Below are 18,507 nucleotides of genomic sequence, written 5' to 3'. Positions count from 1 at the left end.
TGTGTGTGTGTGTGTGTGTGTGTGTGTGTGTGTGTGTGTGTGTGTGTGTGTGTGTGTGTGTGTGTGTGTGTGTGTGTGTGTGTGTGTGTGTGTGTGTGTGTGTGTGTGTGTGTGTGTGTGTGTGTGTGTGTGTGTGTGTGTGTGTGTGTGTGTGTGTGTGTGTGTGTGTGTGTGGTGTGTGTGTGTGTGTGTGCGCGTGCACTGATTGGGCCATGGCTGTTGTGTCTCTCCCCAGTCCTTGGAGAGGAAGAAGGAAGAGCAGCAGCTCCTTCAGGAGGAGATCATGAGGATCAACGCAGAGAGCCTCCACGTCAAGGAGCGCAAGCTGGAGCAGGAGAAGATGGCTGACCACAGGGCCATGGAGTTCACCCACAAGAAAATGGTCAGATTGTGTAGCAGACAGGGGTGTAGTGGGGGGGGGGGGGGGGGGCACCTCTTTCTTCCGACGCTCACTGTCTACACCCTGTTCATTACTGTATTCTCATTGTGTTTTTAATGCCATACAATATGCAGTGCCACGGTTAATTGGCCACAGTTCTCATTTAATGATAATCACCTGCTATATTTTGTTTGTGATAATTTTTTTTGATAAACACAAAAACAACAGTATTCACTTTTTTTAGAAAAGGAAAAAACACACTGAGAACCCCCCCCCACCCAAAGTCCAAGCCACCACCTCCATCTTCACCTCAATCTATAGTGGATTTGCACTGTACTGCCAGAGCTGTCCAACTACAAGGATCCCCAAGGGGATCAATAAAGGGATATCTTATCTTATCTTTGTCCAAATACATAAAAATCCAAATACATGCCCTGAGAGCAAGAGAATGAGGGGGTTTCCAGCGCATAGCTATCAGCTTGTTTGCTGCTGTCATCCCAGCAAGAAGGGTTTGTGTTTCCCTAAGTGACAACACCAAGGAGACACCATGAGAAACGTCATTCAGAATGAACACATTGGGTAAGGGAGGGACATTAATCTCAAACAATTCGGAAAGTTTTGCAGCAACTGACCAGCCACTGGGGGACACTCATAATCACCTGCTCTCTGATTACAACCACCTGTGGTATGCGAACAAGATGTCTCTGATAGACTTCTATAGATGATCACAGTCAGACAGTAGGTTCTCCTCCCCCACTTCCAGAAATAGCACCACAAAATGGATGATCTCTCATCACTGAGTAGAGGCCCGTGATGGAATGTTTGGAGAGTGGTTGCCAGTGGTTACACAATGTCATGTTGGAAGGCTGACAACAAAACAAAGAAAATCATGGGCAAATTATTCTGTAAAATGTGGGGAAAAGCTTGATTTTGTGCTGTGTTAATTACAGCTCCATGAAATGAAGATGTAGATAAAAAAGTAGCAATACCTTGTCTTATAGGGACTGCTACCTTATCATTTCATGGAGCTGTAATTCACACAACAAGGATTCAATGTCCCAGATGACATCACTAGTGGCCATATTCAAACTCATTTACTCTCAATAACTGTCTAACTAAATTCATGTGTGCAAAATTGGATGTGTGTGAGATTATCTGCAAAATAAATCAGCATTAATATAAAAGATACCAGTTAAACCTGCACTGTATAACTTTTTTAGCAATCTAAATCATAGAACTGGGTTGAACAACATCCTCTCTCAAACAGGAAGAACCAATTTTACATATTAGAACTACATAAAAGGCTAGTGTCATTCCTAGACCATTAAATGTGTATGACACAAATGGAAAACAGTGGCCAAAGTTACCTTGAAGCAGGGTAACTTTATCTTCCTCGTTTGTCTAAAACACTGAGCAGTTACCTCTCCGGGCCACTGTGCGAAAGTTACATAGTTGTGTGTGCTTAGGGCGGCTAAGTGGCACAGTGGGCAAGGCGCTCGCCACTAACGCAGGAGATGCTGGGTTCGAGCCCAGCTCTCTGCGTTGCTTCCGGCTTGGCTGGTCTTTCATACTAATACAATTGGCAGTATTAGGGGGTGGGAAAGCCGGTGGGTGGGGATTGGACGTTGTGGACAGCGACTCCTACAGGTCGGTTGGTGCGCCTGTACAGCAGAATCAGGACGTATCGGGGGACCCTGATGTAAACAAGACGAAAGTCTTTCTCTGGTCTGCATCCCCTTAACAATTGTATGTATTGAGCTGTACTGTACTGTACCCATTCTGCAATCTGTTAATAAACTTTTCAATCAATCAATCAATCAAGCGTGAGCCTCCCACGTGTTACTCCTCGCCACTGAGAGATCGCGCTGTACAGGTGAAAAGATGCGACAACTGCCTCCTCTCCTCGTGTACCGGAGGGGACACGTGATGCAAGGCTTCGTCCACATTGCAGCCGACCAGTGGGAGGCATGGTCTAGCAACGTTCGAGACAGGGGAGGGAAGAATTGGATAATACGAAATTGGGATGGGAGAAAAATAGAAAAGGGGAGAAAAAAAGTAGATAAAAAAAAAAAGGTTGTGTGTGCTTCCATTTTTGCTAAACTGACCTTTATTTTGACCCCCACAGCAACGTGAGGCAGAATATGAAGCGGAGCAGAGTCGCGCCAAGAAGGAGAAGGAGAGGGAGGTGGCCAGACTGAGGGGCCTGCAGGAGAGAGACAGAGACCAACAGGCTGAGAAGGTCTTTCTTCTTTCACAAGCCAGAAAAACAGTCCTTCACATGTATCTATTTTGATGCAACTGATAAAACAAAACAAACGTAAAAACCTCTTTTTATAATCCTTCGCTTCAATTAACCGATTCGTATTATTAAAGTATTTTGAAAAGGGGAGTTCCATTTGTGACACATCCGCTGTATGCAAGAGGGAATTTAAGATGTCCAGTGTGACATCTATATTTCACGCAGGGGTGTAAAAAGTACCCAGAAATTATACTTAAGTGAAAGTATGGGTACCGTCTCAAAATCGTACTCAAGTAAAAGTCAGAGTATCTGGCTAAAAACACACTTGAGTAAAAGTAAAAAAGTTTCTACTTTTAAATGTACTTAAGTACTCAAAAGTAGAAGTAAAAACTTTTTTTCTGACTGTCTATTCCTCTGATAGCAGTTGTTTAATCAAAGATCCCCGCTTTCTAGTCTTGCATAAGGACCAATCAGCATGGGTATGGGCAGGTTCATTTTCCATTGATGGGGATTTGATTGGCTGTTTTTAAATAATGTGTGGCTGCAGGATTAATAACGTTAACGTTAGTTCAGCCAGAGAAACAAATATACTAATTAAAATTGTTGGACCTGCGAGATTTGTACTTTGTAGGTCTGCATTTTAAATATAAGGAGTAAAACGTATGTTTTTTTTTCTCTGAAATGTAATTGAGTAAAAGTACAAGTATAGAAACCTAATAATACTTGAGTAAAGTACAAATCCCCAAAAACAGTACTTAAGTATTGTACCGAAGTACAATTACTCAAGTACTTTACACCCCTGATTTCACGTGTCTGTCAGGATGAGCTCCGTGCCCGCAGGAACCAGGAGGCAGCGGAGAGGGAATGGAGGAGGAAGGAGAAGGAGCAGTCGAAGAGAAAAGCAGAGGAGGAGGTCACGCTGAAGGCTGTGCTCTCTGAGCAGGTGGTCCGCAAAGAGCACCTGGTGTCCATCCAGGCTGGGAGAGAGAGGGCAGAGTTTGAGAGGGTGCTAAGGTAGACACTGGCTTTCACACAGAGCTCATACTTTTTTTTTCTTAACCGGCCTGGAACGGTCCCAGACTAGTTTATAATAAAACACAAGATACTTGTGCCCTAATGACAAGCGCATGATAAAACCCAATCCTGTTGCCAAAAGAAAGTCTGACATGCCTATAAATACTTGCACTATGAAACTACACACTATAGGTAGGTGTAGTCTGACGTCACTGGTTGTTCCACCCGTATAGGGATTTGGCATTGGGAAAATGGATTATCGGCTATTGTAACAATTCTGCCGCATGAACATTGGCAAGCTTTCCATTTTTTGCACAAAATGAGTTCCCTTCTACCACTAACATGATTGTTTAAGCATTTTTGGTTGAAACAAAGGTAGTTATAAGGTTTTTAATTTGTTATTAGGCTGTCGCCTTTTCCCCATCACGGGTCATAGTACCAAGCTAGCTAGCTAACGTTAACGTTACCCCGCTAAATGCTATTACGTAGCATTATGTCTACTGTCGTGAACCATTTTAAATCTGGGCATGTAGAGGAGTTTTGGGAATGAGTAAAATGTGCAGGTCCTCTTCTCAGACCTGTGGGGCAAAGCACTGCATGCATCATGCCGGCTAGCAAGCTATCTAGCTAGCTAGCTACACGCCACGGCATGTTGATACGATAGTAGCCCCTTTCGTGACTGTGCATCACAGTCACGAAAGGGGCTACCACGATAGCTAACTAACGTTAACGTTACAAGCTCAAACACCTTATAACTACTACTACTGTCGTGTCCATAAGTTCCCTGGCAGAATACTTTGTTTGTGAGGACAAAGGTATACAAAGAGGTGAGAACCATTTTAAATCGGGGCATGTTAGGAGTTTCGGGAATGCAGACTAGCAAGCTAGCTAGCTACTAACGTTATAAACTATACACAATATGTACAACGACACAATGATTTACATTAGTATTTACAGTGATTTAATATGCAGCGAAATAACGTTATACGATTTAAATTATAAATACAAATATGGTAACGTGGTTGTTGCTTTTACAAATAGTGGTTAGCTTTAGAGATAAATGGCTATGATCACGGAGCACTAGTGTTGGGTGAAACAGATACTAGCCACAGATTCAGGGTCAGTTATTTTCCCATTGTACGAATTGTTAAGCTTATGGATCCGGGAAATCTGATCCTAGGTCTGTGACTAGTAGGCAGGAGGCTACGCTGTGGTGACGTCAGTCAGCAGCGCCAAAATAGCAGTGTAGTTTCCCAGCGAATGAAAACATAAACGTTGTTATTTTGCTACCTTTACGATTAATTGCGAATATTTTCATGTTAAGCTATAGATTGTGGATAAATACACACAGAAAGGTACACCATGCCAACGTTAATGCTTTATTTATCTAAAACGAGCCGATTTAGAAATGGTCAATGGGGAAATACATTGCATTCCACAGAGGGTGGAACAGGAAAAAACGAAAATGACGTAACCACTACACCTCCCTATATAGATGTATTACATGGCCCGTAACAGCCCCCAAACAGCATTGCCACTGGGGCACCAGGGGCACGTGCCCCCCCTGAAATCTCAGGTGCCCCTGAGGTGCCACCCCAGTTTAAATTTTATTTTATTTATATATATATATATATATTTAGTAATAATTTGTATTATAGTAAAAGTCAGATGTTTTCCTTTATAAATAGGCTATTTAGCCTATTATTAAACGAAATTAAACAAAAAAAAGTCTTAAAAGAAGTGTATGTTTGATCGCTGATTGGTGTGTGTTTGAATTTGTTATTACGTAATTGCTCACGTTGAGTTGATGGGTAGTCAGAGCGTGACTGCGTGAGTGAGCGCGAAAAGTACAATTTATAGAGGGGTCCGTCTGTCACCGTCAGGGACGGTAAAATAAAACACAAGGAGATGGACATAAAAAATGGACATACGAAAATGGTGGGGCAGGGGCACCTTCTTCACGGCTTCCTCCAATGCTTCCTCCTGGTCCTCCAACATCTAACCTTGGAGAAACCAGCACCTCTGAAGAGCTTTCGGTAAGGCGCCATGAAGTCTGCCAAGAAGCGCCCGGTGCAGGTGCATCTGTTAATGCAGCAGAAGCTAACGTGGCAGGTTAGCCATCATGATCCACACCGTTAAATTATCTTGGGGTGTGGAGGAGAATATTTCCAGCAGCAATGAAGTTCAACAAGTGAACGAAGAGGACGGGAGGACAGTGGACCGAGCACAAGCACAGGCTCCGCCAGCAGTGCAAGAGCGGCATGCAGAGCCACAACGCCTTCCAGCGCTGAATGTGCTGCTAGTGGCTCCGTCAACAGCACAAGTGGGGAATCCACAAACAAACGGTGCAAAACAGTACGCAAATACAACTCCAGTTACATACAATTATTTCTATCCTGCTGTACACCCACACAGCCAACGCACAGGAAGCCTCGTATCGTGCCAGCCTCTGAAAGCCGGTAAGCCCAAACCCAGATTAAGAATTCAGAGGCCTCTGGGCCAGACTCTTGTGGAGGCCCCCACAGCCACACACACATGTGCACGCCCGCACAGTGGCGTTTTATATGTAAAACATTGGTGGGGCAGCCACCAACTAAGGCTACATACCAGGCAAACTACAGTAATCAAAATTACAGTAATCCTGCTACTGATGCGTTTTTTAACACGTCAACAAACAGCTATCCATCGAGAGAGAGAAAGTATAGTTGAGGACTTTTTTTTAAGTTTTAAGTAATTATATTCCCTGTCTGCCAAAGTTATTGACAGGGTACCACACAATATATTATACTTTATTGTTCAGCTAAAACAAGCCTACAAACATCACAAAACAAACTGGTCAGACTACTGCTTGACCTTACTCCTAAAACCCACCTCACCCCTGCCCATTTTGACAACCTAGGATGGCTTAGAGTAGACGACAGAGTACAGCAACTTGCAATGGGCCTGGTCTACAAGATACACTACACCACTAAGATACCCATGTACATGTCAAAATACTTCCCAAAGGTCAGTGAATACCACGACCATACCACGACCACAACACTAGAGGGAGTTCCACAAATCATGTTCAACCCAGATTCGGCTCAAACAAGGGACTAAACACGTTTCGCAATTATGCCACAACAATGTGGAATGCCCTACCCTCAGCCGTAAAATAATGTGAATCCCTACCCTCCTTCAAAACTGCTCTCAAAGAGCACCTACGGGTGGCTGCAATTAAAAACTGGCCCCTGTAAATGTCCAAACCCCCGCCCCCACCCAACCCACTCCAATGTAGTTTCTTCCCCTTCGAATGTATATATTTCTGTTTCTCATGATCTATGTCTCTTATACAGTACTGTATACTTGTATGTCTTGTATGTCAAATGTATTGATAAAACAGTACTGTATAGCTGTATGTCATAAGTGTCATGATGAATTGAAAATGGGGGACCCTGATATAAACAAGACGAAAGTATTTTTCTGGTCTGCATCCCCATAACAATTGTTTGTATTGAGCCGTACTGTAGTGTACCCATTCTGCAATCTATTAATAAAATTTTCAATCAATCAATATTTTTAAGGAACAGCAGTACTGTTAGGCTACTGCTGGCCATTCATCAAGCGAGACATTGCTGATTGTTTATTTATTTTATAAGACAAGACTATGACTATCACCTGCCTAGCCAGCCATGTATCAATCTTGGATGTAATGATAACCTTACCACACTGACTGTATCGATGGCTTTAACTACTGTAGCTACAATAGCAAGCCAAGTTACTTACTGTTCTTTGTGCAGCATATTTCTTTATTTTTTTTGTATTTACTTTTTCTCCCAATTTTCTATTTTTCTCCCTTCCCAATTTTCGTATTGTCCAATTCTACCCCTCCCCTGTCTCGAACGTTGTTAGGCCATGCCTCCCACAAGCCGGCTGCAATGTGGACTAAGCCTTGCATCACGTGTCCCCTCCGGTACACGAGGAGGCAGCCGTCGCATCTTTTCACCTGCACAGCGCGATCTCTCAGCGGCGAGGGTCTGCGTGGGAGGGACACGCCGCCCCCCGTTGTTTCCTGATTCTGTTGCGCAGGCGCACCAACCGACCTGTAGGAGTCGCTGTCCACAACGTCCGATCTCCACCCACCAGCTTCCCACCCCCTAATACTGCCAATTGTATTAGTATGAACGACCAGCCAAGCTGGTAGCAACGCAGAGAGCTGGGCTCGAACCGAGCATCTCCTGCGTTAGTGGCGAGCGCCTTGCCCACTGCGCCACTTAGCCGCCCTTGTGCAGCAAAATGTTGAACGAAGTTGCAAGTTTTTGTGTCTCCATCTGTGATTTCGACCTGCACGTTTTGCGTACTGCAATTTGTTTTTTGTTGACCACCACGTAGTTTTTATAAGCAAACGAAGCAATCTTTGGTATCATTTGCCACCGGATCCGTCGTTCTGAATTGTAACGTTACTTCTTCTCTCGCGCAAATTGATTGGATGCTGTCAGATTGTTTCAAACAAAGTGATAGGATCTTTGAGCCAAGACACAATTTACATTTAACTAAAACGTTATTTTCTTTGTGCTCAACAAAAGACTAATAGTGAGATTATCCAATATCCATGTGTAAAAACTCGACTAGTGGGTGCCGCCATGACAGTTTAGATTGCAGGTAAACAAAACACGCCCACAGTGTGTCTCGGCAGGTGACACAGGAGCCAGCTGGAAATGAATTAATTCACGGCACATTTAATAACATAATTTTGAATAGGGGCATGGGGGAAGGTATCAAGTCTTCTCAAGTCAAAAGGCTCAAGTCCAAGTGAAGTCACGACTCACAAGTCATTGGTGTTAAAGTCAAAGTCGAGTTGCAAGTCTTTTTTGATTTGGTCAAGTCAGAGCGTAGTGGAGGCCCCTCGTCACTAGTGGGAGCTTGAGGCCCACGGGCCGCGGCCCAAACAGCCCGTTGGTTAATCCGTGTGTGTGTGTGTGTGTGTCACTTACTGTGTGTGTGTGAGAGAGAGAGAGAGAGAGAGGGAGAGGGAGGAGAAAGAGAGAGAGAGAGAGAGAGAGAGAGAGAGAGAGGAGAGAGCGAGGGAGAGAGAGGAGAAAGAGAGAGAGAGAGAGAGTGTGTGTGTTTGGATGAAATACTGTACAGTTAAATAATGTTAATAGGAATAAATTTGCCTCCTGCGTGTACTGTGCATAGCTGAATAGACTGTATTTTAATGTCGGTCATATGGTGGTACTTGGAGAGCCAGCTACGTTCTCAGGTGGTACTTGGTGTTGAGAACCACTGGTCTAGATAAACCCAACTTCCTTTATACTTACCGGTCATACTTAGCTATAAAAAAAAAAATCATGTAAATTATTTTTATTAATTTTTTTACTTCAGTTCTTTTGTGCCCCCCAATACTAGCCCTGTGCCCCCTTGTTTAAAAATTCCTAGAATCGCCACTATGCAACAAATAACCAATTTGTGAAGCATGTCTGCATGTCCTACAAGTCTTGCCTTCTCAACTCAACCGTCTCCTCTTCCTGCCCAGGGCCCAGCAGGAGGCTATCGCCAGGCAGAAGGAGAAAGAGGAGAGACAGCATCAGAGAGCAATGCACAATGCAGCTGGCGTCCGTCAGCAGATGAGGGAGCGCGAGCAGGTGGCCGTGAGCAAGCGCAGGGAGAAGTTTGAAGAAGGAGAGAAGGTGGTGGAGGAGGCGCGGGAGAGACGTGCCCGCATGGACAGGATGAAGGAGAAGAAACTCCGGGAGCTCAGGTGAGTTGGATCTGCAGTCAGAACACTCAGTTCTGTGCATCTAGTGCATCATTGAGATTTTCTACCATTTCATTTAGAGGGCTGTCATGATTGTGTGGATCATGTAGTCTGATAAGATTAATGAACTTGGATAGGGCAGGGTCTGCTATTTTCGGCATCTTGCTTGAGCTTGTGTTGCTCAAGGACACTTTAACAAAGGATGGACACATTGGCTATCGTCAATCAAGGGGATCAAACCTGTGACCTTCTGGTGATGAAATGGTCTCTCACTCTGCCGCCCCAGTAGACAACAGGCAACAACTGCTGCCCAAGTACACGACAGTTCCCACTACAGGGCCCAGATGGCCAGGGCTTAATCATGATCTACCATATCACTTCATTTTCCCACAACACAAAATTCACGTCCTTATTGCGACTTTTGCTTAGATCGTTGATTTGCCATCTGCTATAGTTATCGTTCCACGGTTGGTTCACAGTGCGACTGGCTGAGATACATCCCGAGTGCCAAAACCTCCTGGAACTGTACTCGTAAACCAAGCCATTCCTCATTCCAAAGGCATCGCTTTGTTCTCTGTCTGCGTTCTGTTGACACGTTGCACCAACCACAGCAATATAAAGTAACTCAGAACTTTATTTTGTCACCGTAACATTTTTCATGCTACTTCAGCAAAACGGCGTATAGCACTCCCTCTTGTGTAATACCGCTTAAATAAAAGCCTGACAGGCCTGGAAATTAAAGCCTGTGTCATTGCACATTGGGCCTGGCACGCCCGTTGCCCCGCTGTGAATATTGCAAACCATGTAGAGATATATTAAAGTCTCTGCGTCCTGTGTGCAGTTAAGTGGGTATGGGGTTTCTTACATGCCAAAGCTAATCATCAAATTGGGGACAATCCCAGGACTCCCCAGGTAGCCCGACAGGCTATTAAAGGCTCCTATTGTGTAAACCAAGTGAAGCTGAGATTCATGTTCCCACACAGAGCTGCTGGACTCGCGGAGAAATACTGCAATCAAGTGGAGAGGAAGATTCCTAATATCACAGAACAGTAACAGTGTTTCCCTTATATGCATTCAGCAGCGCCGCTGCTATGAATTGAAAATGGGGGACCCTGATGTAAACAAGACAAAAGTCTTTCTCTGGTCTGCATCCCCTTAACAATTGTGTGTATTGAGCCGTACTGTATTGTACCCATTCTGCAATCTGTTAAATAAAGTTTTCATTCATTCATTCATGAACTATTAAAAAAAATGTATTACTTTTTTTTATCATTTCGTTTGGGCTGTGGGGGGTGCTTAATGTAAAAGACTGACCTGAGGAAAAGGCTGCAGGGAGACCATCTGGCCGCTTGTATGCTTCTCAGCATCAATGGGCCCCCTACCAGTGAATTCCCCACCAAAGAGCCCTGGAGCTTTTCTTTCAAAAGCCCAGGAAAATGAAATGCTCTAAGGCAGAATGTAGCCTATGCCACTGAGACTTCTTAGGTGTAAAGTGCTGTTGTAGTGCAGGGGTTCCTGCAAAAAATTATCTTATCAAGTGAACATATCTTGTATTTGGTACAATAAGTCTATATTGAGTAGAATTATCTTATCCCACTGGCAGATAATTTAGCTTTTTTTCTGATTTTGGTCAATTTAATCTTGTTTTAAGAAAACAAGATTAACATTTTCTTAAAACAAGATTAAATTGACAAATCAAGAAAAGAATGCAAAATGATCTGTGGAATAAGATAATTCAAGATAATTATACTCAATATTGGACTTATTGTACCAAATATAAGATATTTTCACTTGATAAGATAATTTTTTTTGCAGTGTACAAATATGTATATGCAGCTACCTGGGCCTCCAGAGCACTTCTAGTGTCAGCGGACACACCAAAAACATCCTAGCAAATTCGCACGCACATGAACATAAACATCAATAACCTAATCTCGAACAATTCTAAGGTAGTTTTAAGTTATTTCTCCGGCATGCGCACGCACAAATATGGATTCCGGCAGAGTGCGCGCAACACAGCACCGCTGTTGAATTTTTTTTCCAGGGGAAACACTGAGTAACTAAAGAGCTGAATCAAGTGGAGAGGAAGGTTCCCAAGCTCACACACTGTAACTTAAAGAGCTGAAGAATCAACACCTTGAACAGCAAATGTCCACATTAGACAATGCATAAATAAAGGTTTATATTGCAATTACAGTATGCTTGTTTGATTATTGTTATGCATTGTACTCATACACTTATTAGTTTATTACAGTAATTTAACTTGACATATGAGCATGACATGTCAATACCTGGAGCTCACATTTGAACCATTTCCTCCTGCACCCACCCCCCTTACCCTAAACCGGGTTCGTATCCTATTCCTGCCCCTACACCCCTTACCCTAAACCGGGTTCGTATCCTATTCCTGCCCCTACACCCCTTACCCTAAACCGGGTTCGTATCCTATTCCTTCCCCTACACCCCTTACCCTAAACCGGGTTCGTATCCTATTCCTGCCCCTACACCCCTTACCCTAAACCGGGTTCGTATCCTATTCCTGCCCCTACACCCCTTACCCTAAACCGGGTTCGTATCCTATTCCTATTCCTGCCCCTACACCCCTTACCCTAAACCGGGTTTGTATCCTATTCCCTACGGACCCTACCCCTACTCTAAACCTGATCCTATCCTATTCCCTACTCCTACACCCCTTACCCTAAACCTGGTTCATATCCTATTTCCCACCCCTACACCTCTTACCCTAAACCGGGTTTATCATATTGCCTACCCTCCTTACCCCCCCCCCCCCCCCCCCCATATACACATATGACCTTTTTTTATTTGACCACTATGAGTAGCATAGATGTTTGGCAAGAGGATTGGGTTTCTTCATTGAGTGCTTATCCGTATCACTAGGGCACAAGTATCTTGTTTTATTATAAATGAACAAAACAATTGATTAATCAGTTCTCGATAGGATGCTATCCTCATTAAATGCACAGTCTCTGAATTGCTCACACACACAAGTTAGCATAAATGCCCATCTACACAATTAACTACATGCTTCTCCCATATCAGGGACATTAATGTCCACACCATATCAGGGACATTAATGTCCACACCATATCAGGGTCATTAATGTCCACACAATATCAGGGACATTAATGTCCACACAATATCAGGGTCATTAATGTCCACACAATATCAGGGACATTAATTTCACACCATATCAGGGTCATTAATGTCCACACCATATCAGGGTCATTAATGTCCACACCATATCAGGGTCATTAATGTCCACACCATATCAGGGTCATTAATGTCCACACCATATCAGGGTCATTAAGGTGCACACCATATCAGGGTCATTAAGGTGCACACCATATCAGGGTCATTAAGGTGCACACCATATCAGGGTCATTAAGGTGCACACCATATTCCATGTCAATCTTTGTTAGGCGAACAGATGCACACACAAACAAAATCAATACATCCCCAGGCTTACCCTCATGGCAGAGGTAAAAAGGCTAATGTAGTCCATACTAGAGGTGGTAATCTTATGTTTAGATTTTGATTGCTGTTGTCACGATTCAATTTAAAGCGATTATTGATGTTAACATGAAAATACATCACAAGACTGAAAACAATTGAATACTTATAATTTATTTTCTTTTATCTTAGAATATTGAATCTCGATTCTTTCCTCCCCTGGTAGACACGTTGTGAAGAATACCAGTGTGTAGAATATACATCACTCAACATGAGACCGTTTGTGGTTTTGACTCTTTATTTAGGCTAGTATTTCCCTTTCAGTCAGGTAGTCTCGTTCCAGTCATCAGTGACTCATCTCCTTTACTATAATATGCATAACGGAAAGGAATTCAGCTTGATGGCAGGTTGGGTGAGGATGACGACACACACACACAGCATTTAAAAGGAGGTTATTAAGTACATCAAGGTAAATACAGGCTTTTATTTCAGACCATTCTTGACAAAGAACGATGTACTGAGATCAAATTTCTTCATCATCACCACCATCTAAATACATAACCTACAGGAGTGTTTTACTCTATAATCAAGTTGACATTAGGACACACAAATAGGAGACACTGTCCCGTCTTTCTTTCTTTCTTTCTTTCCGGCCCGCCCGCCCCCCCCCCCCCCCCCTCTTCTTCCTCCTCATTTGTTCTCGGTGCCAAGTGCCCCAAAAGGAGGAAGATGGTGACGGGACAGCGGAAGGACGACAAGCAGGGTCTCCACTTTTTAATTTTTTTTTCTCTTCTCAATTGGTCATTTTTCACATCTGTACACGCGAAAAAAGAAAAGTCAATGGTGACCTAGGATACAACCACGACACCTGGCACACACACGGACCTCAGCGCGGGGAGTTTTTCCCCCCAGAGTAAATACACACACACACACACACACACACACACACACACACACACACACACACACACACACACACACACACACACACACATACTGTACGTTAAGGGATTTCTGCCCGCGGGTTCCCCTCCCTGCCACAGACACAGACACGGCCTCACGCACGAGCACAGTACACCGCACAACAGAAAGGGTCACCTAAACACAGGGGAGCCGATGAGGAAGAGCTTAACACCTATGGGGTGGATTGGAATGCCCAGTACAGGCCGAGGAGGGGTTAAAATTCTTATTTAGATCGTTAGATCACACACACGCATGCGCACGCCCACACACGTTCGCTCACTCACTCGTCGACACACATCTTTATGCATTTAAAACTCCATAAAGCTACACGCCTGTGCAGAATATACTATCATTACTTAGTGTTGCTAGCTAGAGCCATCCAGGTGGCAATATATGTTCAAATATTATGTAACCTTTTCTTCTCAGAATATACAATGATGAAATGCATTATACAGACAAAACGAGAGACAATGGAAGCTGTTCACGTGTTCAGTACATCAAAAAATTAAGAGCTTTCTATATTAATTTCTTCTCACGACAGAGTGCAAATCCGATGCGTCCCCCCCCCCCCCCCCCCCCCTACTTCAAGAGGTTCATCGGTCGAGCAAGTCCACTTCTGCACATACCAATAAAAAACATATCATCATCGTTACATAAACAAACACAAGAAAACCATCATTCTAAATAATAAAGTAGTCATAAATATGGAATGTGAAAAAACAAAAAACAAAATAAAACAAAAACATAACATGTGGTCCAATTTCTTTTCAAACGATACAAATCAAAAAGTCCTTCATTGCAGTTTTCAGGTTTTTCTTTTTAAATGGGAGGAGAAACGTAAAAAGACGAGAACGAATGGTAATTTAAAAACGAGAGTGCGGGTTTCGCTTGCTTGTAGCCTGTTGTGAGGAGATGGGGTTAAGCTGGTGGTGAGGAACACAAGGAGAGAGAGACAGAGACAGAGAGAGAGAGAGACAGATGGGTGACAACGTGAGGAAGGAGTGGAGTTGAGTGGAGCTGGGTCTGGTTGGTTCAAGGGGGTGGGTGGGGGGTGTTGGTCGTTCACATGCCGTAGCCAAAGCCGGGCTGTGGGGGCTGGGTGTAGCCAGCTGGTGCCGTGTAGCCGTATCCATAGGGCTGCTGGGGAGGCACAGCCACGTTGGGTCCCGCGGTGAGCATGAGCTGGGGAGTGCCTGCAACACACAGGCATCAACAACATGAGTCACACACTCACACGTGTGTTGTCCCCTAACTCAAAAGAATGACACAAGTTACAAAGTGTTTGCTGGGTATTGAAAACAAATACCTAAAATAAACAATACCAATTTTCAATATTTTATATATATATATATATATTAAAAAAATGAGACAAATGCAGTCTTCGAATTAAAAGGAAGTCTTTGATCATCCTTGATAATTTATTTAGATGCTTTGTATATTTAGCTTTTAAATATTTTCTTTTATAATTAAATATATATATTTTCTTTTTGACATTTGTTGGAAATGAATTGTCGTCATATATTTGAGTGTGATCCTAATTGAAATGTTCTATTGGTATTCTAGTCCAAGTGTAACACTGTGGTCCTACCATAGACGATGGGCTGGGACTCTGTGGCCTGCTCCTCCTGTTGCCTCAGTGACTCTGAGGTTTCGAGCTTGTCAACCTGGGGGACAGAGAGTGGTGTGCAGACTTTAGTCCCCACTCGTGCCACTAGGGGGAGCTCTGGGCTGAGACGCCGGGTTTGTAAACCAAAAAAACTGACCTCCGACTTATTTCACTGGCTGACGGATGGGACCATTCCTGACAGGCGAAGATCTATAAACATCCAGATTTAAATAAAACAACGTGCCATAATGGGAGCCACGCTACCAAGAGGGGAGAGGCCGCTATGAGCCAAAGCGGAGGCTAAATATAGGGTGATTATATTGGCTACCCTACCAAGCTTGGGCTGTGTCCGTTTGTTTTGATGGAGGTGACAGAAAATATAATTGACCTATCTCAAACCCTGCCTCCTTTTCTTGATCCTCCAATCACAACAGGTTTGAGATAGGTCAAGTGAGGATTAGAAAGGTAATGGTGACAAGAAAAAGAAGCTACGAGGCAAACAATGGTCCCACCATCCTGTCGCCCGATTAATCTAGTCTCACATGTCAAGTATGTAGAGAACCAAACCCATCGACGACTCAAATATACCATCCAGTGAAAAACAAGGTTGTCACTACTAAAACATACATTAAACAATGCTAACACGAGACACAACAGAAAAAGAAAAAAAAGCTAAACAAATAACTTAAAATACCCTACAGGAAGGACTAAGACTCTCTTTCTACTTAACTTTCTACTATACGGCACAGAGAATGGAAGAAAGGGGGAAAAAATTTAAATAAACTGAACTGTTTCATTTGTTCCTCTGGCTTAGTTGTTGAGCAGCTCAGTGGCAGAGCTGGACCGGCAGAAGGCAAAAGGAGGGACTGACAAAAAAAAGAAAAAAAAAAATCACAGAATTAAGCAAAGCGGCAAGAAGCGTCAGGAAACAGAACCCTACGTGCTACGCTAGCCTGCGCTTTCAACATTTACAATATCCTATGATTAAATTTTTTTAAATACAAAAATATAACAAAAACTCTTATAAAATCTGGGTTCAGTTCTCTACATATTTCTGCCCGCTCTGTCTACGACTAATTACTCAGGTCTGTCTACGACTACTCGGGTCTGTCTACGACTACTCAGGTCTGGTTATACAGGCTGTCTCAGTATTTAAGTCAAACAGGCTGTAGGTTCATTTGAGGAGGAGGAAGGAGAAAAACATGCTGGAGCGGCAGTTAGTTTATTCTCTCTGTTAAAAGAGAGGAGTGCATGAGAGAGAGAGAGAGAGAGAGAGAGAAGAGATGCAGAGCCACAGTGGAGGGAGAGTGAGAGAGAGAGAAAGAGAGATGGTTTTGTAACAGCCAGTTCAAGGCTTCCAGAAGCAGGCACAGCCAACAACGATGTCTCCTAGACTGTCCAGTGTGCTACTAACGCTACTGTGGGAGGAGGAGGGTGGAAACGCATGCTTGTTGTCCTACAGACAACATGGATCATTTACACACACACACACACACACACACACACACACACACACACACACACACACACACACACACACACACACACACACACACACACACACACACACACACTACAGGTTGTATGCTTGACACACACTACAGGTTGTATGCTTGATACACACTACAGGTTGTATGCTTTACACACACACACCTTCTTTTTCTTCCCAATTTAGTCACTATTCCTGGTCATTACGCTGCCTTACTGTCGGTCTGGGGAGGGCGTAGACTACCACGTGCCTCCTCCGATATATGTGGAGTCGCCAGCTGCTTCTTTTCACCTGACAGCGAGGAGTTTCACTGGGAGAGCGTAATGCACCAGGCGGTTCCATGCCATCTTCCCCCAGATCCTCTCCCTGCTGAACAAGCGCTCAGACCGAACCAGTAGGGGTCGCTGTTGCAACGACCAGGACTCATACCCCACCTGCAAACACTGCCAATTGTGTTCGTAGGGACGATGGACCAAGCCAGAGGTATCGCTGCCCGGGAATTTAACCCGTGTCTGTGCGATGGTAGGCGAGTGTTTAGACCTCTACACTACTCGTTTACTGAAAAGGCCACACTTTGCAGTAGCAAAGAATACTCTGAGGGGAGGGGGGGGGGTTAAATACCAAAGATAGAATTGATAGGTAATAGATATGTCCTTTTTGCATCGCTGAGCTTAATTAAAATAGGCAAGACTGAGAGATCGGTGAAAGAATTGTGACTTCCATGGAATGCCGCGCTGCACATTGTCCAAATACAGCTGAGTGACGTGGCCTGGTGTGAAAGGTTTATTTTCATAATGATGACATCTCATCAGTAGCATTCTACTGCCCTTCATTACTCCCATGTTGATTCCACCTGGACACAGGGACTTAGCTGAAAATAACCTACAAATCCCAAAACCAAGAACTCCTGAGTGAGTGAGTGAGTGAGTGAGTGAGTGAGTGAGTGAGTGAGTGAGTGAGTGAGTGAGTGAGTGAGTGAGTGAGTGAGTGAGTGAGTGAGTGAGTGAGTGAGTGAGGTGGACTGACGGCCCGCGGCGGCAGACTGCAGCCGGGTGGTATTACAGACGGGTTTTGACATTAGTATCCATCTAGGAGTCTAGAGGGAGAAAGGACCGGACCTCAGCAAGTCTGACGGGGGTGTCCAGAGTCGCGCTCTCCCAGCCCTGCCCCTGGACGATCGTTGGGAATGCTGGTGTACGTTTACAGGGGAAGAGAGCCGAGGCTTCGTCACTAGATGAGTGGATTAGTCGCTGATCAACACAACGACATACACATAATAATGGCCTTAGAAGCACTGAACGGATCAGCGAAACGCCTCGTGACAGAATTGCTGTGCCCCCCCCCCCCCCCCCCCTCTCGGTCTGTGCGCGTCAACGACTGGCCCATCGTTCCTTGTCCTGTGCGACGGCCTCAGCCAGCGACTTGTTCAGACCAGAGACGTACAGGTAAGATGGAATAGTAGCTACAGACACCAGCAGACCCGTTGTGTTCCTGGAGGCAGGTGTAGGGAGAGCCCCATTCTGGGGTGTTCTGGTGGGTGGGTGGGGTAGTCTAGTGGAGGTGTGGAGAGTGTGTTGAGTCAGAAGCAGCAGAGTGACATGGGGGGAGG

The 18,507-nt window shown here is 44.2% G+C and overlaps 2 protein-coding genes across 4 annotated transcripts in view; one reads left to right on the top strand and one right to left on the bottom strand.

The window, feature by feature from the left end:
• cfap45 (cilia and flagella associated protein 45) overlaps nucleotides 1–10,422 on the top strand; it is a gene marked incomplete at both ends in the record, with an annotated part of 31,364 nt that extends 20,942 nt beyond the window's left edge. The window contains 5 exons of the mRNA XM_084308847.1: nucleotides 236–382; nucleotides 2,505–2,618; nucleotides 3,439–3,632; nucleotides 9,148–9,372; nucleotides 10,353–10,422. Coding sequence (XP_084164973.1) covers nucleotides 236–382; nucleotides 2,505–2,618; nucleotides 3,439–3,632; nucleotides 9,148–9,372; nucleotides 10,353–10,422 — 750 coding nt within the window. The remainder of the gene's footprint in view (nucleotides 1–235; nucleotides 383–2,504; nucleotides 2,619–3,438; nucleotides 3,633–9,147; nucleotides 9,373–10,352) is intronic.
• Nucleotides 10,423–14,377: 3,955 nt separating this feature from the next.
• LOC311235461 (clathrin heavy chain 1) overlaps nucleotides 14,378–18,507 on the bottom strand; it is a 62,389-nt gene continuing 58,259 nt past the window's right edge. For 2 of the 3 annotated variants that reach the window (XM_084322922.1, XM_084322923.1), the window contains 2 exons: nucleotides 15,392–15,467; nucleotides 14,378–14,996 (listed from right to left, as the gene is read on the bottom strand). In XM_084322922.1, the coding sequence (XP_084179048.1) occupies nucleotides 14,866–14,996; nucleotides 15,392–15,467 (207 nt within the window). In that variant the 3' untranslated portion in view covers nucleotides 14,378–14,865. Of the gene's footprint in view, nucleotides 14,997–15,391; nucleotides 15,468–16,198; nucleotides 16,276–18,507 lie in introns of all 3 variants that reach the window. The other variant, XM_084322924.1, reaches the window with a different exon arrangement.

The sequence above is a fragment of the Notolepis coatsorum genome, assembly GCF_963971535.1.
Source record: "Notolepis coatsorum genome assembly, chromosome: 1".
In the NCBI taxonomy this organism is placed as follows: Eukaryota; Metazoa; Chordata; class Actinopteri; order Aulopiformes; family Paralepididae; genus Notolepis; species Notolepis coatsorum.
The sequence above is the reverse complement of the archived record's forward strand: the minus strand, read 5'-3'. Positions and strand labels throughout refer to the sequence as shown.